This window comes from Haplochromis burtoni, unplaced genomic scaffold (genome assembly GCF_018398535.1).
Source record: "Haplochromis burtoni strain Fernald_Lab_line unplaced genomic scaffold, NCSU_Asbu1 Contig_87, whole genome shotgun sequence".
NCBI classification, from domain to species: Eukaryota; Metazoa; Chordata; class Actinopteri; order Cichliformes; family Cichlidae; genus Haplochromis; species Haplochromis burtoni.
In genome coordinates this window covers 1224930-1248707 of record NW_024582448.1, presented here as the reverse complement: position 1 = coordinate 1248707, position 23778 = coordinate 1224930, and the positions used below count along the sequence as shown (strand labels likewise).

The following is a 23778-nucleotide window of genomic DNA, read 5'->3' as shown; positions in this document are numbered from 1 at the left end:
TCAGCTTTATAACAACATAAAGCTGACACTTTACACCCTGCACAACAGTTGTGCAGGGTGGGGGTGAATTTTTTTTAAGCATCCTTCTAGGTTACCCACTGAGACGTATCACCTGATATAGTTCTAGTTTTATAGGATGGAACTTTCTCCTGTTTTGAGTGAAGAAACACTCTTGAACCCATACACAATCATCGTTTAATAGTTAGCTGGTAAGCTGCTGGAATATATCGCTCTCATCGACAATAGAAATATAAGAGTGGTGCAAGAACTTTGTAAGTCTTTTTCCTCTAAAATGAAAAGTGGATCCAAATCATGCTAGCTAAGTGAGTCCAACAGCATAACAGAGACACAACATCCCATCAGTGCAGGATCAAGGGTTCAGATATTTCCTTCAGTCTGTTACGCCTCTGTTTGTGTGCTTTACCAGCTGGCGGTAACCCTCGTTGTGGCTGAAATCACTCAATATCAACTGAATTCTGAGTGTGTAAATCCACTTTGACACCGTGTTCAAATCGTAATCTCACAGAGCAATTCCTTATAGTTTACAGAAAATGCAGCCTCCTACAGAAACACATCTATAAGTAAATGCTAATGAGATTATGTTTTTACCTGTATTTCTAGCTTATAATACAATAAATCCTCATCATATGTCAGATCCTACAGTGGAATAATGTTTGTCTGTATCTTACTTTACTAGAAAGTGTCGATGTATATATGTGGCCTGTCAAGAAAACACATTCCCCTGGCAGTAGACTCATTTTATCGGGGCATATATGTTTATGGCTTTAGAAAGCATCTCCAGTACTTTCATAGCAGCAGTTTGGTTTGAAACTGCACCTGATTTGAAACAGAGAAAGTCAGAGAAGCAAAAGGGATTCAAAAGCTACAAAAAGTGCTTTTACCTGTGTGTGATCAGTAATGACCCATCCACCAAATAACGAAGAATCCATTTATAAGAAATGTATGAATGCGTGGTAGGCTAGATGCACAATTATAGATCACGGGTAGAAGTAAAATAAAATATAAGCCGATGTCTTAACCCAGCCATAATGGAAGAAAATTAACAAAAATGGAGGCTTAGACGTATGCTTTAAATGTCCCCGTGTTTAAAATGATCCATTTCATTGTTTCTGCAGGCTTGGAACGAAAAGATCACTCAAAATGCACAAAACAGTTTCCCCGGTGAAGTGCCTGTGAGCAAAAACACTCTTTGATAACACAAACTGTGGATACACGCCTGCATTAGCGTGTAGGAGTGAAAGGGGCACATCATCCTGCACTGTGCCGAGCTCGCCACAGATCGCAGGTCCTCAGCTGTAGCCTACAGTGTGATGTAACAGGAAGTAGTGGGTTGCCTTCCAACGTCAACCTGACAGCCGTCTGAGCTGCGCTCATTGAGCGCCGGAGGTCCACCGTGTCCAGTTCTCTGCGCTGAAGCCGAGGAGGAAAAGACGCTTTGGGGGACTGCTCTGAGAGTTTATTGCGGTTCCTGCCTCTGCGCTCCGGGTGGATTTTACTCTGTGGTAGGACGTGCTACAGTGAAGTGTGAATTGCGGTCTACGCGCTGTGTCTCTTCCATGTTTTGTAGGCAATTTGAGCAGCAGTCACGTCGAATGCAATTAGCGCAGAGTTGACAGGGCATTCTGTTGCTTTATCCAGGGCATTTCAACTGTATGTGCACTGAGGGAGCCGGGGAACATGCACTTATAGAATGGCTGAGCCCACTCTGAACGATGAGCATCCGCTTGAGCCGCATTGTCCCTCTGTCAGGAGCTGAATGCAAGAAATGTCGAGGTGTAGGAAGAAAATAAAGAAACGGCTTTGTTTGTGCGCTTTGGACACCGTTAGACCAAAAAAGCGCGTTGTGCGTGATTATTTGTATCAAATTTATATATTAGTTCCGTCTAATGAGACATTCGCACTCACCCCTGTCCCGTTTTCAGGTGGTTTTAGGATCTTTTCACACCCGCAGAAATGATAACACTGTTGGTAAATGAATTCAGAGGTTACATTTTAAGATGCATGCATGGCCAATTTAGATTTGACATGTGATCTATACACCTACTAATGACTGATACCTCATAGGAAGGGATGAGACGCAGTCAGGCGTTTGTTTAGATTTTTTACATTAATTAAACGGAATAAGAAAAAGAATCAGCTCCATTCAGCACCGACGCTTTGATGTAAGCGGCGGCCACTGGTTGCTAAATCATCTGCATGGTTACATAAGGGGCAGATTTGGACATGTTGGAAGTTTGTGGGCTGGACAGTGAAAGGGATCATGATGATGATGAATGATGGTTGTGATGATGGTGGTGTGTAGGAGGAGGATGTGATGACGATGGCCACAATTGGCGGACTATATTCTGCTGAGGAAAGATGCATTCGAGTCATTACAAGGGAGGTGACAGAGCAGAGGTAACTCCCAATCTGAAGCTGACTGGGTTTTTAACAGATGAGTTTCTAGATATGTTTGAACTCCGTCGGTTTTGCAATGTCGAGGTGGAGTATTCTCAGATGACTTCTTGTGTTTATTAAATGTTGTTTAGCCTAATTTAGCACTTTTGTTATGGTGATTGGGAAATATCAGCAGTTGAATTCATTCAAAAGGTTGAGCCAAAAGATTTTATGTGCCGCTTTTATTTGCTGCTCTGCTTTTAAACGTGCAATTTCAACTCATGCCTTAAGTATTTGAACTCTCCACGACCAATGAAAGAGGATGTTTGGAAAACTAAAAGAATTCAGTTAAATATTAAGTAAGTTGCTTTGGTCACTTCAGATCATTTAAAATGTGATAAGTTTAAGATGCAGAAAAATTCGTTTCAAAGCACATGTTTGGCCCAAAGTTAACTTCTTCTTCTTGGAATAAACACATTTTTAGATCTCATTTCAAGATGAACACTGATTAATATTTCATAAAAGGGCTAACATAAACAACAGAAACAGACATTTCTAATTAAAAATGACTAAAAAGTGCTTTAACTTTGGATTATTTTGTACAAAACCAGCAACTTTGAAGGAGCTTCTTTTACTAGTTGCATGTCAGAAATCACTTTAACGAAAGTATATTAACATTATTTAACAGTTTTCAAGAAAAATCTGAGAAATATTAAGCAGAAATATAGCAGCACTAGTTAATTTCTGCTTTGCTGTCTCTGTGATGATCTCACAGATGTTCAGATTTGTCACGCACACCTCAAAAACAAAAACAGCCCATTACTGCAGTGCTCCACCCTGAATGTCACACCTAGTTAAATGTTAAATGTTCAAGTTTACATTATATGCACATGTTTATTCTTAAGTATGGGAAAGGTAAAATAACGCTGAGAAATGCCAGAAAGTAAGCCTAGTAAAACAGTGGATCTGCTTTCCTGCCCATGCATGTCGGCCGTCAAGACACTTTGGACAGTGAACGTATCGAAGCTGCCAGTTGGCAGGGCTGTCTGATGAGTCTTTGAGGCCATTTCGCTCTGACATCTTCCAGCGGCTCAGGCCTACACCAAATTCATGAGCCGATTGTGCAATGGGAGTGTCGTGCAGCTCATCACATTTAACCCATGCTGAGTGTTTACTGCCCACGTCTAGAAAGCAACTATTAAATGTGGGTGAGACAAAGATCTTGGCAGCAAAGCTCCCCAAACCTTTGCAGTCTTCATGATATAGCAGAGCTTCTCCTACAGCCATGGCATTTAGAAAGCTGTGCTAGTGGCAGCTCGTTTGCAGTGTAGCCGATTCATATGGAGAACCGTGAAAAATAAATTTCTTCAGGCCTTAGAAGAAGCTCTCATGTGGCTTTTTTGTAGTGATAATACGTGTGTTGAAACTGGAGCTTTTTGTGAAGAATTTATCCTGTAAACTCCAGGTGACCTTCTCTGGTGAGTGCAAAGGCCATCCGATTCACAGTCACAAGCGTAATGATTATTCTCGTAAAGCGTCACCCCTCATAAATCACCAGGACACAGCTCCTGATCGATTCCTCTGTTTACTTCCTCATCCTGTTGGGGACACTGCAGACCTCTCAGACCTCTATAAAAACCTTCATGACCACAGGTTTCTTGCAGCACCTTTCACTGTCTGTCAGATGTATTTAAATTGATTTCCTATCATGTTTCAAACTGAGTCTCCACCTCTTTTATATATTATATATTTTCTTCCCTGCTCACTCAAGACTGAAGCTATCGTATTACACAAAAGCACAGTGATGTACATATGCAGCACTCCCCTCAGCTTCTGGATTCAGTTTCAGGGATATGAAACCTTTTGAGGTAATTTTTTCCACTCATACATTATGAAGGGTAAATGTATTTCTCATCTCCAGTTTAAATTGAGGTGCCTGATGGGACGTGTCGCAGCCTAATGTCGTCGGGAGCAGCTTCAGGACGGCTTTGTTGCTGTGTAGTGATTGGCATTTTGAACTGCAGCACTCTGCGAAGGATAGAAGGAAAAGGCTGCATGGTTTCTAAGGGTCTTCCATGTTTGTGTGAGCTAAACAAACTGAGTGATACAAGCTTCTTGATTTAGTGTGTGGGAGGGGGCTTCTGGCATACACAATAGAGGAAATGGTCCCTGGGAAGAGCTACATGTTTGTCTTCCAAAGGTGAACCTGGAGTACTAGCAGATGAGTATAGAGCAATTTTGTTTGTTTTTTTCGCCATATAAACTCATAATAAATTCTTGGGGCTTTGATGGAAGATCATTAATAAATAATCTGGTACATTAAGTGCAGAGATTTCTTGTTTGAGAGAGCTTGTTTCCAACCACTTAACACTGCTTCACATTCCTCTTCCACCCTGCGTTTTCTGCAGCTCTGAGCAAATGTCTGCAGCAGCCATTTCTGTTGGATTTCCAATTAGCTAACTTACTCTAGCGTGAAAATACGACTATTATTACTGTCAAGCCCAGGCTGCCGTAAGCTGTGCCAAAAATATCTCCATTTTATTGTAGTTAATTGGTTTTCAAGGTTAATAAAAGTCTCAAATTGCTTGTTTCCCCATTGAAAAACACAATATGTTATTGTCTGTAGTCTGTGTAATGGTCAATATCATAACGTTGCTTTGGTTAAACATATAGGGAACTATAGCCACTGGGAAAAAGCTCTGTTTGCTGTAAGGGATTATTTGCATGAGTGGTATTGCCACTCATGCAATACCATGAGTGGCCACTAGGAAAGATTAGCAGGAAGGATGACTAGAAGCAACTAAGGGTAATATTTAAAATTCATTACATTACAAGATTACGGATGTTAAAATGGTCTGCAAGACAATTCTCTACAAAAGTCTTGAGCCACCTCTCATTTTTAAATATTTTGTTTCCAAAGAGTCAGACTGTTGTATTTTTTTAAGTGATCTGGAGCAATGGTTGGCTCAAGACCTTTGCAGCCTATGGTCTAAATATACTGACTAGCCAATCTCAAAGCTAGATTTGGAGGTGTAGTACTGACATGACTCTCCTCCTTGTTATGGAGCTAGGATTCAAAATGTATCATAGAGCCTCTTAGCAGCTCACATGCAATTATTAACACCTCGGGACAGGAAAATACCTTATAAAAGCCTTAGCATGTGCACTGACAACCATAAAACTGCCCCAAATATTGCAAATGTGTCTGAGCTTTCTTTTTTGTGGCAATGAAAGGAAGTGCTGTAACATTTTAACTGTATATTTTTGTCATTAACATTAGAACAAAAAGGTAATCTGAGAACTCTAACATTTTATTTTGTAAAAAGTTACACCCAATACTACTAGTGACACAGTATCCATGTAACCATCAGACATGCATGAGACTGATGCTCTGCGTAGCGTTGAAGCCAGACAGAGCCACAGACCGTATAATGCACTAGATTTCCTGCTAATGCTGCTTTACTGTCCAGCTTACAGACAGGATCTTGTCTTGCTCTGGATCCTTATCTTGCTGACCTCTCTAGTGACTAAGCAGACATCTACTGGGGAGGTTTGCATGCTAGTTACTCCTCAGCCTTACCAAACAAACACTGTCTGCCTTCAACCTCTTGTAGCATGCAATAATTCTTTTACTTGTTAATTTTTTGTGGTTTGAATAGTATGTCTTATTTTCTCTGATTAACACTTAATTTTCTCAATCTTTTTACAGGTAAAAGTTTTTTTTTTTTTACTGATAACAAGCAGTCCGTTATAAATTTAAAATAACTTTGCACCCTTTGTGACAGCAATAAGGGACAATGTCATGTAAAACTAACTGTATATGACCGTTATTCAGATATTCTCCACAAAAACAAATATATTTATTGAAGCTCTCATGTGTGGGCTAAGCTGTTAAAATGTTTTCGTTACACAAACACAAGGCACGCAGAGAAACTTGAACCGCTTAGTAGTGACGTGAATAGCACTTTCAGAGGTCAAGTCTAGGGCCCACAGCAAGCATACAGAGGATATTCCTTGGCTTCCTTTGGGCTGTTAATTTTGAGCTCCAGTGTTATTTTTGTCGTGGCACTACCCACAGGGAACCACTCATACAGGTCCCTGAGCAGCCTGTGCTCACTGTTGACTGTTGTTAAATGCTAAAAGAGGTTTTCAGCCAGAGATTAAATAATGCATCACAGAACAACCTTACTGCTTTTCTGCATACAGTGTGTGTGTGTGTGTGTGTGTGGTGGGGGGTGTTATGTGCTCCCTCTGGAATTCAAGAATTCATTTTCTTAATGGAGAATAAGAGTGTGATATGAAGCTTTGGAAATGGTTGGATCTATGTAAATGAAATCGAACACAGGGGGGATTAAAGAATGGTGCTTGACTCGCTTGGAGAGAGATCCCAAAGGACATTTTTCTGGGTTTGTAATATTTCAACAGTACAAAGAAAAACAGCCAATAAGTGAGTGGAGGCTTTATTGATAAAATCCACAGAAATGAAGAAAGAAAGAAAGAAACTGGGAGAACACATAAACACTGATTTAAAGGCAGTGTTTGGCCTGAAAATCCTCTGCTGGTTGCCATTTTAATGACCAAGAATCCCCTAAACAAACAGTTATGGAAATAAATTTGGTGAAAAGCAGCAGCTTGTTAGGATGTAGAAATGTCACCCAGAAATGCGGGAACAATTCTGCTGAGGAAGTTTAAGCTATTGTATAAATCTGTCAAGCTGTCAGTGCATTTAAAGCACTTTACAAAGAAAGTCGAGTGACCTGTAAAAATGTGGCTCTATGCAGTGGAGAGAACGGGTGAAATTAACCACACATTCCCACCAGCCTGTGCTGTATGCACCAGGTTACACACTGGGCATGCTCAGGAGGTTATCCATGTGGTTGTATAGCTACTTCAAAACATTTACATCGCAACTGCAAGAGCAGCTATATGGATGCAGTGCAAGACGGAGCCTGATTTATTTTTAACCAGAGTATTTTTATCTAGGTATTTGTACTATTTTTTCCTTTGCGCAGACCAGTGGCCTCTGGAACAGGATCCTTTTCCTATGCTAAGACCTTTAGTATGCAAAGGTAACTGAAGACAGCCTTGGTGTTTGTTATTTTTTGTTGTTGTCAAGATTAATGAGGACACGCTAATGAAACGAATTCACTTTCACATTTTGAGTAAAATCCAGTATTATCTCTTCAGCAATTCAACGCTTGTCTGTTGGCATGCTGCATCGTGTTCATCATTTCTTTTTTTTATATCTCAGAGTTTTGGAAAGAAATGTGATTGTTTTTGTAGGCAGAACTGGATTAGAAGGATTAGTAGAACTGTAAGAAATATATGTAGATGGTTAGATTAGCTTAGTGAAGACAGGGGACAGGTTAAAACCGCTACAATGTAACATGGCAAAAAGATACTGCTATTTGAGCAAATAAAGAAAACTGTGTTGCCAGAATAGATTGGGAAGTCCTTGGATTTGAGTCTTTAGGTTTCTGGAACTCTGTTGAAGTGATGGGACATCATTCAGAAAGAAACATTTCATTTGATGTATTAATACTGCTAATTCTATGGATGGGGCAAACGTCATCCTCAATGAGACCACATATGTCATCTAAAGATGATACACAGTGATGCTCACCTCAAAAGGACAAGCAGATCCAAACCATAGCAAAAGGTCCTCCAGAGCAAGACGGTCACCATTTTTCCCCCCTTTTCTTTCATCACCTATCAGTAACCTCCCTAGAGCGTAACTCCAAAGATCACTAACGGGTTAGGCCATGTCTCATCTGTGTTTTTAAAAAATAAAAAATCTAGTATTTTATGTTGTCCACACAGAAAACATTTAATAGTTCTAAGTAGTAGTTGTAGTACAGTACTCAGCTGTATTTTTAAAGGGTTCAAAGAAGGCTACTGTGTGAAAGTACTGCAGAGTATTGCTGTGCTGTCTACATGAGTTGCGACCCGGCTCAAAACCCACAACATGATGTGGAGACTGATATTAGAGTTTTAAGAAACATTCCTTTTTGTTTCAAATTACTTGATAGGCTTGGCTAAAACACTTACAGCCCAGTGAGCTTAAAGCCTCAGCCCTCCATACACCACACTTCATCAGGAGTAGCCAATCAGCAATTAAACCCAGGCAACACCTGAGAGGGTCACACAGGGGTCACAGTGGTGTGCTGTGACATTAACCTGGTTCTTGAATGCTTTGGTTTAATATTTTAGGTCTGTAACTAATGATAAAATGTCCTTGAGGTGGCAGTTGCTGTGAATTGAATTGAATCCTCTGTGTTGACTCCTGCTTTCTCACAGTTGTTAAGTCACTTTGTGATTTAAAAGGTTTGAAAATACAATGAATCAATTTTCAGAAAACCTTCACCTGTGTTTGAAATATTCAATTCATACTGAATCACTGGCACATAAGCAGCATTTTACTGATGTAATTGGCCCACTCATAAGTTGTTTTTTTTAAGTCATTTATACAGTTTGATAGTTTATTAGCATGGTTACAACAATAAATTTGGGGTGACAGGAGCTGATTACAGAGTAGGAACAAAGGGGAAAAGCTCAGCTGCTGCACACAGGCACTGAATACTTGGCATAATTAGAACTATGCCTCAAAACTCTGCTTGCAGGACTCTTTTAAAGCCAACACATACTTGACATTCAGAACAAAAAATGTCACACGTAACCTTTTACTTTTCTTTTCGTTTAAGTGCGTTTTTGTGATGTTTGTGTGTATTCTTTGTGTGACTATTAATATTTCTAACATTAACTTTATCATCACCACTAAAGGTTATGTCACATGTCAAAAATGTATTTTCAACTAGTTTCACCTCCCCTAGCAGACAAAGAAACACCAACACTAAACAATACTTCATAAAGATTCACCTATGCTCATCCGAAAAACTGCAAACATCCAAGTCTGACAGAAAAATCCTGTAATCCTCTGAACGTAGCCAAGAGTAAAATGGCAAATGGCCCGTATTATTAAAGCGCTTTACTAGTCCTTAAAGACCCCAAAGCGCTTTACATATCCAGTCATCCACACATTCACACACTGGTGATGGCAACTGGTGAAGTGTCTTGCCCAAGGACACAACGACCGAGACTGTCCGAGCCGGGGCTCGAACCAGCAACCTTCCGATTACAAGGCGAACTCCCAACTCTTGAGCCACGATCACCCTACTACTCTGCAAAACTGCAGAAGTACTAGGTGTATCTATATGTGGCAATAACAGAATGGTTGGGATGCATAACACATGGGCCCAGATGCACTGAGCAGCAAGTTCATGGTTTAATCCCTGACCTCAGACCATTTGCTATATGACATTCCCGTAAATGCTTTCCTACAGTTCCCGGCTCAGCTGTTGCTGTCAAAAACATAACAATGCCATAGTCTCCCCCAAAGTGATAGTGGTATAACAGAAGGACACATACTTTCAAATTCCTTGAACAGTCATAATTCCCCAAGATGTTTAGTTGCACATGCATTTCCCTATGCAGGCTCGGAGTCTTCACACTCCCCTAATTGCTGTACAACATCTGGCATCATCCAACCATAAGCCTGTCCTTCCTTAGTTGTGGAGATGAGTTTTAGAATTCACTCTTTTCAACACCGCCATCATAAATAGATCCACGTGCTTGCCTTAAGGACACTGGCATGCTTGTGAGGGTGTGAATGAAATGACATGAATGTTTTGGTATCTGAGTTGCTGTCTATTTCAAAACCACAAGAACACAGCCCCCCTCCTGCCCTGTTAATGCAAAGAATATTGCATTGCTTTAGTCGAGGTGGGTGGAAGGAGATTTGCAGCAGTCTTTTCATGCAACAAAGAGGACTCCTCCTTCACATTAGTGTGGGAATGCTGTTGTTTTTCCAGACATCTGGTGATGCCCCTGGCAACTGGGAAGTCTGCTCTCATGTCCCAGGCTTGGTAAGATCAGTTGCTGTAAGGCTGAACTCCTATTCAGGCATGTTCACTCACATGGATAAAAGCTACACGTACAGCTGATCCTGTGGAAAACATCCAACAGCTAAATTTGGCCCTGTTAATCAGAAGGGAAGCTCTCAGAGGAACCGTGTTCTCACATCCTCGTGTTTTTTGGGTTTGTCACTCTTGTTTCCCGTACATTCGTGGTCAGCATCATTTAAAGGCATGCAGATTTTTCCTTTCTTAGCATTTCCTCTTTCACAGACCCTCCTCTGTCCTCTAAAATAATAATCAGCCTGCGATAATGCAGTAAAACGGTGTAAAACCAAGCAGGTAGGAACGCTTCCATTACTCCTTGAACACATTAAGTCTTCCTTGTCAGAACGGCTCTGTTTAAATAATCCATTTTGTGTCGGAGGAAATGAAGATTGTGGCTGTAAAGTGTGCACAAAAATGATAAAAGAGGGGTTATAAGTAATTGTCAGTCATAATGAGCAATTCTTATTGTATGTAATTGTATGCTAGTTGTTCGTTTGGAATGATGTACTGCACTTGAAGTACTCATTTTCTCAACAAATGCGTACGCTGGCTTATGAAGGCACAGACCAAGGACATGTGCTGCTGTAATACAGACTATGATAATGAGTGTCTGGAGAGAGAGAGTGGTTTGCTCTCACCAAAAGAATCATTTTTATTTCTGTACTTGCTACAACCTGTTTTCAGGTCTTAAATAGAGAGTCCTTCATGTTTTTAAACAAAAGCCGTGCACTGAATTTCAAATTCAAAAAACACACGGGAAAAGACCCAGGGAAACCGAGTTAATGATAAAAACGCTAAAAAAATGATGATAGAAACCCTGCAAACCATACATTTCACACCCGAGCTTGTGGCATGGTACCAAACGACCAGGCCGTTTGGTACTATAGGCTATTGACTACTGAATCTGTGCTTGAAACGTGTGTCCACACACCAAATCTTCCCTGACTCTGTGTGTACTGACATGGTAAATGATGGCATGACTGATATGGAATTAGTTCCAGAAGGCACAACTCTGCTGTTTATCTTGTCTCATCTCTTGTTTACAGAGCAAGCATAGGACACTCAAGACCTCTATACCCCAGTGACCAGATTTGTGCGAAGCTCTCAAAGGCCGATAACAGTGTTTTGCAAACATTGCAGTGTAACAGCACAGCATCATTATCATCATTTATCTTTTCATTTTGCACTTCTTTGCTTATCTTTCAGCAGAGAGTAAAACTGATCACTTTACATAATATTTTTGTGATGGATTATTCTTTTCTCTGATTCACTTACTATTGTTTAAAATATGGTCAGCTACTAGTGCAAATATTGTTTGAAGAAGAATTGTTTCATAATTGCATCTTTTTTTAATCAAATTTGCCGTAGACAGAACAGGAATAAATCTTGGCGGCATCTTTTGCAAGCAGAGGTTTAATCGGCTCCCAGTACCTGCTTCCCGCTCCGTTTAATCCCATATCCATGCTATAGATTGAGACTGTAATGCAGTTACTGGCCTTTACCAGCCTAAAGGTTCTCCGAATGCCACTGAGCCGAACTTGATGGAACTTGGTGTGCAGGGCGCCAAACATCCTGTGAGTACAAAAGGATGTTTACAGTGCAGCATAACATCTCTGCAGGGACAGTGGGAGTTGATAAGTGCAGGCTGGGCTCTGGCACTGGGTGAGAAGACGGCAGATGTTATACATAGGCTGTTTTTTCTGGGTAACTTTCTGCTTGCAGATGTAGTAGGTGATGTCATCTCTTGTGTAAAGTGTACATGACTAACTACTTCAGTGAAACACTCTGAGGTACTACAGATAATAGTGGACCACCTACAGTTTGCACTGGTCTGTTGTTGGATAAAGTTGACCCAAACAGATCAATAATCAAGTGCTGTGCCTCTGTGGAGGCTGCTCTCCTGGTTTTGAGCTGCAATTAGCCGAAACATGTTTATGAAGTTTGCGAAATAGTTGCAAATCAAATGTCCAAAATTTTCCATTTTGTTTCTATCTACACGAATATGGAAAACAAAAAAGTATTCAGTCTTAGGATGAAGTAAAAGCGAGAAGTTTTCATTTTCTTAAGAACTCTAAAAACAATTCTTTCTTTAAAAAGACTTGTGGGAAGTCTGAGTGCTGTCCTGGACTGTGTCACGATAACGCCAGGCCGCTGCTACAGCTGTTGAGCTCTCATTACCTCCATAATAGCAGCATTAATAGGACATAGAGACATAGTAAAAGTTAAGTACATGAATGTAAACACAGACAAACCACAAGGATTATGTAACAGAGAGTCATCAAGAGGATTATGTGACAGACGTGGCAGATAATCAGAGGGATCCTTTTTTTCTCTGTAGCTAACAGCAGGGACACTACTGGTATTATTATACTAGTAGTATAATAACAGTTTTAGCTGCAAGGCTCTGTAGTTAAGTACACAGTTAAATGGATCGGGTTGTTTAATTAACCAAGAGCTTATTTTGTGTCTGTGTAAAACTGTGTGTATAAGCACAGAATTAGGGATGGGAATTAATAAGAAAATAGCGGTTCCAATTCCATTATCAATATCACTTCATGGATTCCATTCAATTCCTGGCTTTTTTTTGGCTCTGCTTTAAGAATCACCACCATTGCTAAACAGCATATCAAAGACATCACGTTCACTCTAATTAATTGCATGCTGTGTGCATAATGTATTACATATTTTACACAGAACACTGTGTAACACACACAAAGTTGTGTTAGCAGCATAATGCAGTTGTTTTTGTCCTAGTCATGAATTTATTAATTTTATTTGGAAATGCAATAAAAAAAAAAATTCCGCTGTCCAAAGTTGCTCCAGAAACCCCCCACACAGGATTGAACCAGCTGAAGGTGAAATGATGTCCACAAAGCAGGCTGTGATGGGAGCACAGTGAGAGCTGCACGTAGGCTTACACAGAACAGCTGTTCTGATCACACAGTATGTGGCACTGCTGGTGGATCATGCTCTGTTTTCTGTTTACTGCAGAAGTTCAGTAGCATTGTTGCATTTTTCTCACAATTGCTTATTAATTAGTTGTGTTGGAGCACGCATAATTAACATTTTCTCTCTCAGAATCATTTCAACAAGTAAAGCATAGTTTCTGACATCACTGAGATTTCTATGAAGTCTTGTCATAGCTTGTTTAAGACTACTTTTGATAAAAAGGTATTTGTTATGTGTTATGGCTTGAGAGTGAATATTAAATGTGAAATTTCCACCATGACATGCGGGAAAGTCACCACATGTACTGTTAGTTAAATGGTACAGTATTATCAGTTTAAAACAATAACGTACACACACACTCACACACACACGCACAGTTGTCTGAAATGATGCATCCTCTGTATCACTGTATTTATATTAAAAAAAAAAAACTTGCCAAGAAACAGCTGGGGTTCTTGACAGAGTAGGGCTGTGTGTCTGTGTGTGTTTGTGCATTTTTGTGTGTTTGACTGTGTGCGAGCGTGACAGAGCAGCTGATCTTTTCCTGGCTGTTTCTAATTTGCACATCACCATAATGTTTTACAATCCCACTTTCAGTAAGTCCCTCCTCTGTCTCAGCTTAATGCTGTTTTAACTCTGAGCAGACTTGAGGAGCACTGAGCCAGCCAGTCCCTTTGGTGACTGAGCAGTGTGGGGACCTGTGTGGGAATAAAAGCTACTTTCACCTGCTCCTTATTCAGAAGGGTATCGCCACTGCGGGCTTGCCTGCATGTTTGATTTGGCAGTGTTTTTGCACTGGGATGCCCTTTCTGAGCCAACCCCAAAGGGATTTGTGTCTACCTCCAGCATTGAAGTAAGGCTCTTTTGCTTGTTAGGCAAATGTGAAAACCACTATGAGAATAAACAGGGTCAGTTTTCTCTCTGGAATACTGATTGATGGGTGTAGTGTACTGGCCAGTGAAATATCAATATGAAAGCAGGGGGATCCCAGGGGGACTATTCTATTCACACATCATCACAGCTGAGAATTTGTATCTTTTTTATTGTATTGATAAGCCATTGTATCGTATGGATCTTAATGATCTTCTAGAACCATATCACCCCATTACAGCTCTTTGCTCTCACACTGCAGGCTTACTTGTTGTTGTTCCTAGAGTATTTAAAAGTAGAATGGGAGGCAGAGCCTTCGGTTTTCAGGCCCTACTTCTGTGGAACCAGTTTCTAGTTTGGATTCAGGAGACCGACACTATCTCTACTTTTAAGATTAGGCTTAAAACTTTCTTTTTGGTAAAGCATATGGTTAAGGCTGGATCAGGTGACCACGAGTCCTCCCTTAGTTACGCTGCAATAGGTGTAGGCTGCTGGGGAATTCCCATGATGCATTGAGTACTTCTGCTTCAGTCACCTCCCTGAGCCTGGTTCTGCTAGAGGTTTCCTCCTGTTAAAATGGAGTTTTTCCTTCCCACTGTCGCCAAAGCACTTACTCATATGGAGTTGTCTGATTGTTGGGTTTTCTCTGTATTATTGTAGGGTCTTTACCTTACAATGCAAAGTGCCTTGAAGCCACTGTTGTTGTGATTTCATGCTATGTAAAGAAAACTGAATTGAAACTAGTTTGGCATTCTTCTAAAGACTCAGTAACACAGGCCCAGAGACTGATTAGCAACCACCTGGTACCATAATTACCAGTTACAAGAGAAAAATAAATATTACTTGACCAAATGGCAAGATGTTGCTGGCAGTCGCCGTAGAATCAATTACTAAAGCCTTATTCACACAGGTCTAAAGACCCGTCAAAGACCCTGGAAACTGCTGCCCACTAGTGACTATTCCACAACTGGTTGGTGAGAGGTTGCTGGAGGTTGGACTGTCACTAGAGTGAAATTGGTTGCAAACAGTTAAACACTTTCAGTAAAACCCCTCTTCTGCCTCCTTTTAAATGTGAGCAGACTTGAGGAGACGCTGCATCAGCATCTTCTGTGACTGAGCTGCAGATAGAGCTGTGAGAATGAAATGGGTCAAATCTCTCTCTAATGTACTGACTGATGTCTGTGCTGCTCCCCCCACTTTTCTTCTTCTTCTTCTTTCTGTGACTGTAAGGTTCAAGTAACTAAGCAGTGAATATTTCAGCTCTTCATCCAGATGCGATGCTCACAGGAAAGGCAGCTGATTATATTGCTGAGTGTATAATTGGTAATTAAAATGTTTCCAAAAGAGAAACTTATAAATGGAATTAGTCTACGACTCATTATAGGTGTGTCCCACAAACGGAATGTGAGTCTGTGGGAAACACTGCTCTGGTTCACATAAAGCGACCCTGCACACCTGTTTCTGATACTTTTGAGAATGTAAAGTGCAGACAAGCAACGTTGGAGGGAGAATGGGGTAGGCGGGGTATGATTATGTCATGTGCTACAATAAAAGTTTAAACATAGGCCTGACTGTTCTGCATGCGATTGATCACAGAAAGTTAAAAACATTCATCTGTAATATATGCAGTGATGGTTGAGATGGTCTTCTAACTACATCACTAGATGCAAATAGCAACATCGTCCCAGTTATCTGGAGCTGAGCTTTACTGCTTGGGATATTGTGGATTTGTTTGCTGGTTAAAGAGAAGAGCACCGGTTGGTCTGCAGCTTCATAACATTTCAGCAAACTTAATCAGACTTCAGATGTTGCAAATAAAAGTGACCTACAGGTGACCTAGTTCCTTTAGGGTATGAAGGATGTTATTAAATTTCACTAACCTATTCCTGCATGCCATATCATTATCCTGGGGATCAGGTTCTCTCTCTGTCTCCCATTCTCAAGCTTGTTACCCACCGAAAGCCTCACTGCCACAAGAACCTATTGATTTGAATTGTTAGCAATGGTAACAACTTATCTCAGGTTATCTTGGTGCCAGTACAGCATTTCTTCCTCATGCTGTGATATATTTGTACATTTGCATCACAGGTTTTAGACGTTTAACTCGAAGTCAAACATAAGCCGCTTAAACTATCTAAACCTACCCGAGCATTAGTAAACCCACTGTTTTGCAAAGCAAATCTGTAGAACCTGAGGGATATGCTTCTATTTGAATTTTCTCTCATCTGCTATTCCACAGCCTTGTCATGAAATCCCAGTGGCCTGCAGCTTTGCTGCAAACAACCTTATGGGATTCTGCTTTGATGAGGTGCAACTTGCACCCACTAACAGAATTATAAGTGCTGGCAGAATTTATGATGGACTGTAAGGCAAAAGAAGTTTGGCTTACAAAACACACGCGGAAGTAGGAACAGGAGATTTTAAGCCTGTACTGTGCTTACAAGACTTTTACCACTTCCTTTGATTGATACGGCTTTGTTGGGTTGATTACAGCTGCTTATTTTTTCAGCTGTGCGTTCCCTTGAATACTATGCCAAAAAGCTACATCACAGGAGCCTGTAATTCCAAGCTGACCTAACATGGAGAGCGAGGGCACGTTATATTGCTGTTTATTGGGAGAACATACTGTACAGTGCTTTGCTGTAGTTAATCCTCGGTATTAAAACAAACTGATTCGGCCAAGTTCTTGTTACAAAGTTTCTTTTGGTCACAGAATAAATTTGTTGTATTTAATGATTCAGTAAATTTTCTAACTCAGCTGATGTCCTGAACTGGAAAAACAGAAACTTAATGAGCATTTAGCAAAGGTCAACTCACTCTTATCCACTTAGACTATTCAGTGTCATTCCAGTGTCATCTTATATATAAGAAGGGCCTTTTTTATGAGGACATTTTATTACATTTTAATGATTATCTAATGTTAATGTTTAATTATTTGCTTTCCATTGCAGGTCTGCAGTTTGTAAATCATCGTCCAGCTCTGAAATGGCTGACAGGAAGTTGGATGGCTTTGGACAGATTTGGATGGTAGCGCTTATACTGCTGTGTAATCCAGCAGCGGTAGGTCAGCCAAAATGCACACAAGACACAGTTTAGTTCTTACTGATCTAAATTTCATAAATACAGCAACCACCTTTAATTCTACCTCAGAGAGTTATGTACTGCTAGGCTGTTTATGTTTGATGTTATCCTTTAAAGGACAAAAAATGCAGCTTCAGGTTGGTGTTTGGACACATCTGTGCACCAATACTTAGGCATAGATGTCATAGTTTCCATGCAGCGCAACTGACTTTAATGAATCACTAAGTATGACTCCCTTTTCCTGCATTTGGTAGTATGTGTTGACTGTTTTAGACTAATGCATCACCAGAGGGTTCGCAAGTACATAACCAAAGATGGCTCAGAGACATCTTTACTCATTTTAAACATAACCAACAGTACTTTTTGTACCCTCTCACTGAGCGAGAATTTATACACTTGTTTCTTTTACTTGGTTTCTGTTGCACTGTACCATAACATATCTCTCATTCTACTTTGTAAAGCTTAAAAAAAATGAGTGGATTTCTACTTTTTCTCACCTGTCTTGTAGTTTATGGTGAAGGCAAGTCTGGCGATCAATGAAACCCAGCAGCAGGCTTCAACCAGTGTCTACAATGACATTACGGTCACCAGGAACAAGATAGTCACAGCCCAGTTTGAGTGCTATCAAAAGTTAATGAAAGAAAATACCCACAGCAGACAAGGTAAAGCTGTCTTGATTGAAATTGGTTAAGAGAACCCTAATCTATTCCTTAATTCTTAGTTTGCAATGTTCCAAATGTGAAGAGCAAAAAAGCTCTTAAAATGATGTCTGTGTTTTTAGAACCTGTGTGCAATCGCACGTGGGATGGCTGGCTTTGCTGGGATGACACCAAAGCAGGAGTTACATCCGAGCAGCACTGCCCGGACTACTTCCAGGATTTTGATCCATCAGGTGAGATCTGCAGCTTCCAGCAGCCAATTTTCTTCATCCACCTGCAGATTTACAGATGACAAGTTACTCTGATGATTATTCCTTGTTGTGGCTTTCAGGTCCTCATTCATAACTTTGAAGGCCTTTAGTAAAAAAACAAAAGCCCAAACCAAGATAACACTTATTATATCACCAAGGTTAAAGCTCTCCAGAACCACAAAAGGTATTATGTAACAGATTTCGCAGGCTGAGAGGAGCTCTTCATGATTAATGACTGTTCTTCATGTATAAATTTGCTTCACCTTTTAGCTTGAATCTTTCTAAGTGAAAAAAGCAAAGACTATACCTCACACTATGCTCACACACTGAATGTAAATACCAATTACAGCAAATGGCCATGAAGCAGAAAAGCTCTGTTCTCAGTATTAACACAGGATTTGTAATGTTTAGTGTATTAAATGTGTATTAAATCACTGACTTCAGCTCCTTCTGTTAATGAGGCAGGGTTTTTGTGTGTGTGATTATTAACTTATGCGTGTATGGAGTGGTGTAAATACATCACTGTTTATTACAGTAAATTTGATTTAAGCGTCCGGGGACTTCTTAACCACATTCAGTCAACCGCAACCGTCAACAGGATGTGCAGGCTTATAATTAGATTTCATTCTTCTAATTGACATTTTCATTAGCTCCATCCATAATGATGTTTTTCTTTTTCATCTGCCTTTACCTTCTACTGGAAAAATCAGAATAATACATTTAAATTATTTACCACTTTTTGTTCTGCAGAGATGGTCACAAAGATTTGCACTGACAGTGGTCAATGGTTTCTGCATCCGGAGAGCAACAGGACATGGACCAACTACACCCGCTGCAATGAGCACACTGTAGAAGGCAGAATGGTAGGTTGAAAATGGCAGTAGGTAGGACTGAGTTTATATGTTAGATAATCAACAATAGGAAAAGTATGGCTTTGATGGCCATGTGATGTGGTTGTGAGGGGCTCTGCACGCTCTGAACACCACAGCATGTCTGCTTGGTGACCAAATACAGGCTGGAATTTGTTCTGCTTTGGCCCAATTTCCCCCCCTTTTTTTTGGACACAAGGAGAAACTATATTATAATTGCACTGTACTATAATTTCCTGTAACTGGTTCATAAAAAAAACCCATCAGCTTGAAATTATAAATATTAAAAGACAAATGGAACATTTTCAAGAGCCTTTCAGTGCAAATGCTGAGATGTATGTTGATGCTTAGTCAAGTAGCCATTTGGAGAAAGATAATGAGATTACAGCCTGATAACCTAATTTCCATCTGTTGTTTCTTTTCAGACTGCAATGAACCTTTTCTACCTTGCCCTCATAGGACATGGGCTGTCTCTGACTTCCCTCCTCATCTCCCTAGCAATTTTTTTCCATTTCAAGTGAGTCAACTTCTGTTACATGAGCGACTTCCATAGACGGATGCTTCTCAGTCTGTGCATAACATAAAAGCGTTGTGGCATAACTTCAGTTTTCTGTTTTTCCAGGAGTTTGAGCTGTCAAAGGATCACCCTTCATAAGAACCTCTTCTTCTCTTTTGTTCTGAACTCTGTGATCACCATCATTTTGCTGACTGCAGTGGCCAACAACCAGGAGCTCGTGCAGAGGAATCCAGTCAGTTTCTTATTATTTGTATTGATTCACTTGACTGTAGCCTCACAAATGTCTCTATTAGTTTAATGTGCACCATTACACCGGTCATTCTAGTTTAATATTAAACATAAATCAGTTGCTATAAATCCACATTTATTATGTGTTTTCCTTCCTCAGACAAGCTGTAAAGTGTCCCAGTTTATTCACCTGTACCTGTTTGGCTGTAATTACTTCTGGATGCTGTGTGAGGGGATATATTTGCACACTCTCATCGTGGTGGCAGTGTTTGCTGAGAAGCAGCATCTGATGTGGTACTATCTCCTAGGATGGGGTAAGAAGAGGATATCAGTCAGCTAATCACTACATTTTTCTAACTGAAGGGTCTTTCTTTACCTAACTTGCTCACTTTGTTTTGCAGGCTTTCCTCTTATCCCAGCCACCATACATGCCGTCGCTCGGAGCTACTACTACAACGACAAGTGAGTTAACGCCAATGCTTGTGCAAGAAGTTCTCCTGTATAATATTTTTTTAAGGAAACCCACCGATTGCTGTGATAGATTTGCTGTTATGTGATGCAACGTTACTGTTGTGTAAACCTTTTTTGTACTGCTCTCCTCTGCAGCTGCTGGATTAGCTCAAAAACATCACTGCTCTACATCATCCACGGCCCCATCTGTGCTGCTCTTTTGGTAAGAATACTACTTCTTTTCTTTCCTAACTCCAATCAGTTTCAACAAGTAATTCACTATATATCTATTTACTAGAATAAACCAGCTGATTTGTTTCATGTTTCTCTTGCCACACTGTTTGTTGCGCAAAGAGTACAATAAGCTGCTTTTGTCCTCCTCTGAGTGGACTCTGTGGGGGGTCCTGTGAGCAGGACAGTCTCAGAACATGCATAAGTGTGTTTGTCTTGTGAAATCAATGCATCTTCCCCTTTGAGAATCCACCCACTGGTCCCCAAGCTTATGTTGTTTTCTAGGAATTCACCTAATCAGCACATTGGAGCATGCTTCAGAGAACACTGGTCCCTTAGGACAGTCTGTACTAAATGTTCAGCCTCCAACATCCTTTAAAATGTTATGTGTAGGTTTCCTAACCTTACCGTGTATCAGAAGTAGACTCGGTGTCTTATAATACTGCAGTAACGGAACTGAAGACTTTCTCGGCTTATTAGAAAAAGCAAACATTCCTCTTTGATTTTTTTGTTAACACTTGTCTTGTTAGGATTGACGGGTTTAAAGAAATGATGCCTAAAAGAAGCTTTGTAGTCTCTTAATAATTCAAATACAGTACTGTGCAAAAGTTTTGATTTCTTTATCATTTGCTTCCAATGAACTAGAAGTACTTGTAATATTTTAGAAGTGGTCTTAAGCAATAGTTCTCCGGGCTGAACGTCTTTCAACATTTTCAGTCCAGTCCTTGTACCAGACTATTTTCAGAGGAATCGGCATGATGTGCATTGTGCCCTTAAAAAAATCTGAGGAAACTCCTCAAGAGGAGGACAAAAAAGTATAACCTACAGCAAGTAAACGGTGTCTAACAAGCATGTCACCAATAAAGATTTTCACCTCTTATAAGAAAGTGCCATACTGCTCTTTATGCTCTTATACTTGAGGCATTGCTTGTTTTCACATCCTATCAAAATACTAGACTGTAATGCTGATTTATATATGACTTCCCCCTTTAGGTTAATTTGTTCTTTCTACTCAACATCGTGCGAGTTCTCATCACCAAACTGAAGGTGACCCATCAAGCAGAATCAAGTCTGTACATGAAAGCCGTGAGAGCCACGCTCATCCTGGTCCCTCTGCTTGGAATTCAGTACGTCCTGCTTCCCTACAAGCCAGAGGGACGGGTCTCTTCGGAAATATATGACTACATCATGCACATACTCATGCATTACCAGGTGAGACAGCAGTTATTAATCAGTGTGAAGGTTTGAGGGGATTCTCGTCATTTCTACACATTCATATAAAGCATAGAAAGCCGACTGCCTGTGGCATCTACGGCAGTCTTTAACTGTTCTGTTTGTGTAGTTCTGTTGTCATTCTATCATGCATATTTATTTTATTATGAAAATTGATTGCTTTGTCTCCTTCGGTGCTTGAGACATGTATTTTAATAAAATCATTTGTTAAATGGACATTAACCTCATTGTTTTCTAGCTTTTAACAAGAGTCAAACAGTCTCATTAGCCAGAGAAAAGACTTTGTTTGTCTAGCCCAGGCAAGAACAGCAGGAAGTAAGGCACAAATTATTTGAGTTGAAAGAGACTGAAATCCGTTGGATGTTGATGAAGCGTTATCTGATCATCTTGAGCTGTCCCAGTGTGCGCAGTGCAGGGAAAATGTCTTGAGTAACAGCCTGAATCAGCTTTCAAAATGTATTCACTTTGACCTCTTAAGTTTCCCTGCTTCACAGCACTTTAGACCCTGAGATGTTGTCTACAAACGACTTTCCTGAGACCAATTAGTAAGCTGTATGTCATCTCTCTTTTAATGTGTTTCTTTTTTTCATTCCAGGGTCTGCTTGTGGCCACCATCTTCTGCTTTTTCAATGGAGAAGTAAGACGGGGTTATGCCCTTTTATTATTCTTTTTTTTTTTTTTTTAGATATTTCAACACGTGTACACACCCTATCCCACACTTGTGCTAACCTCATGGTTGAGAAGGGTCATGCGTTGACAGGGTCATTGCCCTGGTGCTACTCTTCCAATGTTGGGGAAACTAATATGTAGTCATAACATTTCAGGCTACCAGCTTGATTACACTGAATGAAATTACAGCAAAGATACCCTAGAGAATAATCTAGCATGTTAAATTAAAAACTCTTGGAATGGGCTGTCCAAAGTACACCTTTGTTCAAAGGTCTTACTTTTTTGTCAGACCAAAAAAAAAAGAAAATGCTGGTGATGCAAAAGTTTAGGAATGTTACCTTTCATTTTCTACAACCCAAGAAACTTCAGTCCAGGTCAGCGAATTACTAAAGTAGCTTACATCATCTTTGGGCATTTAGTAATAAATAGTAAAAATAAATCAAAACCTATGATTCTGGATGTTTGCAAATGCATTGTTTCTACTTGCTTTCCCTGTGGTTACAACTGAAAAAAAGGAGCTTACGGTAGATTAAAGGAAGGTCAATTACAGCAGAGAAGCAATTTTTCAATAAACATTTTAAAATAAAATCACCCGAATCTATGCCCCAAGCTGGCTTGTGCTTACAGCTGTTGAGTAAAGACAAAAGTCGGACTACTTCTCCAGCATTGCTCTCCAAAGACTGAAAATTATGCTGCTAGCAAGCAGCCATGAGCTACATGCTGATTACTGTCAATTTTGCAGGCAATTGGTCTGCAGAGAACTTGACTTGAAGTGAATGGTTTACAAGATCCACTAAGTAACTTCCCTTTGATATTTATCTCGTGATTTTACTGTCATAGTGTGTCCTAACCCTGTGCTCATTATACGCTCAAAGAAAAAGTGGCATTGTTATTTCTGTACTCAGAAACACTGACTCAGTAAGGCACAATAGAACGACACTTTAATCAAAACACGTTTTTCTCAAAGAGAGCTTCAGAGAGAATTTACAGTGAAAGATAAACAATGCTATGTGAAGAAATGGATCATGCATGTTCCAGGGTTTGCTTTCAGGAGTGCCTCAACTATTCATGAAATAGATACACCAGTGTGCTGGAACCATCACACAGCTGCTGCAGACTTGTTGCTGCACATCCATGATGTGACATGTCCTGCCACATCCGAGAGGTGCTCTGTTAGACATAGATTTGGTGAATGTGGAGGCCATTTCAGTACAGTGAACTCATGTTTACTTTGCTAGAAGCAGGCATTAGGAGACGGTACACTGTGGCAATAGAGGGATGGGGATGGTCAGCAACAACAGTCTGGCTGTGAAATTAGCACCAAGGGGCCCAAAATGTGACAAGAAAGTATATCTCACTCCATATCTCAGACCACCACCAGCAGCCTGAATTGTTTGCATGCTTTCATGTTGTTTA

General features: G+C 40.2%; 1 protein-coding gene across 1 annotated transcript; it reads left to right on the top strand.

The window, feature by feature from the left end:
* Positions 1 to 1377: 1377 nt before the first annotated feature.
* Positions 1378 to 22593, top strand: calcrla (calcitonin receptor-like a). Its single transcript, XM_005925779.3, has 12 exons — positions 1378 to 1523; positions 17126 to 17234; positions 17764 to 17917; positions 18037 to 18147; positions 18916 to 19028; positions 19460 to 19551; positions 19657 to 19783; positions 19940 to 20093; positions 20181 to 20241; positions 20386 to 20452; positions 21454 to 21672; positions 22289 to 22593. The coding sequence occupies exons 2-12, from the start codon at positions 17160 to 17162 to the stop codon at positions 22376 to 22378; spliced, it is 1263 nt and encodes a 420-aa protein (XP_005925841.2). The 5' UTR covers positions 1378 to 1523; positions 17126 to 17159; the 3' UTR covers positions 22379 to 22593.
* Positions 22594 to 23778: the final 1185 nt, after the last annotated feature.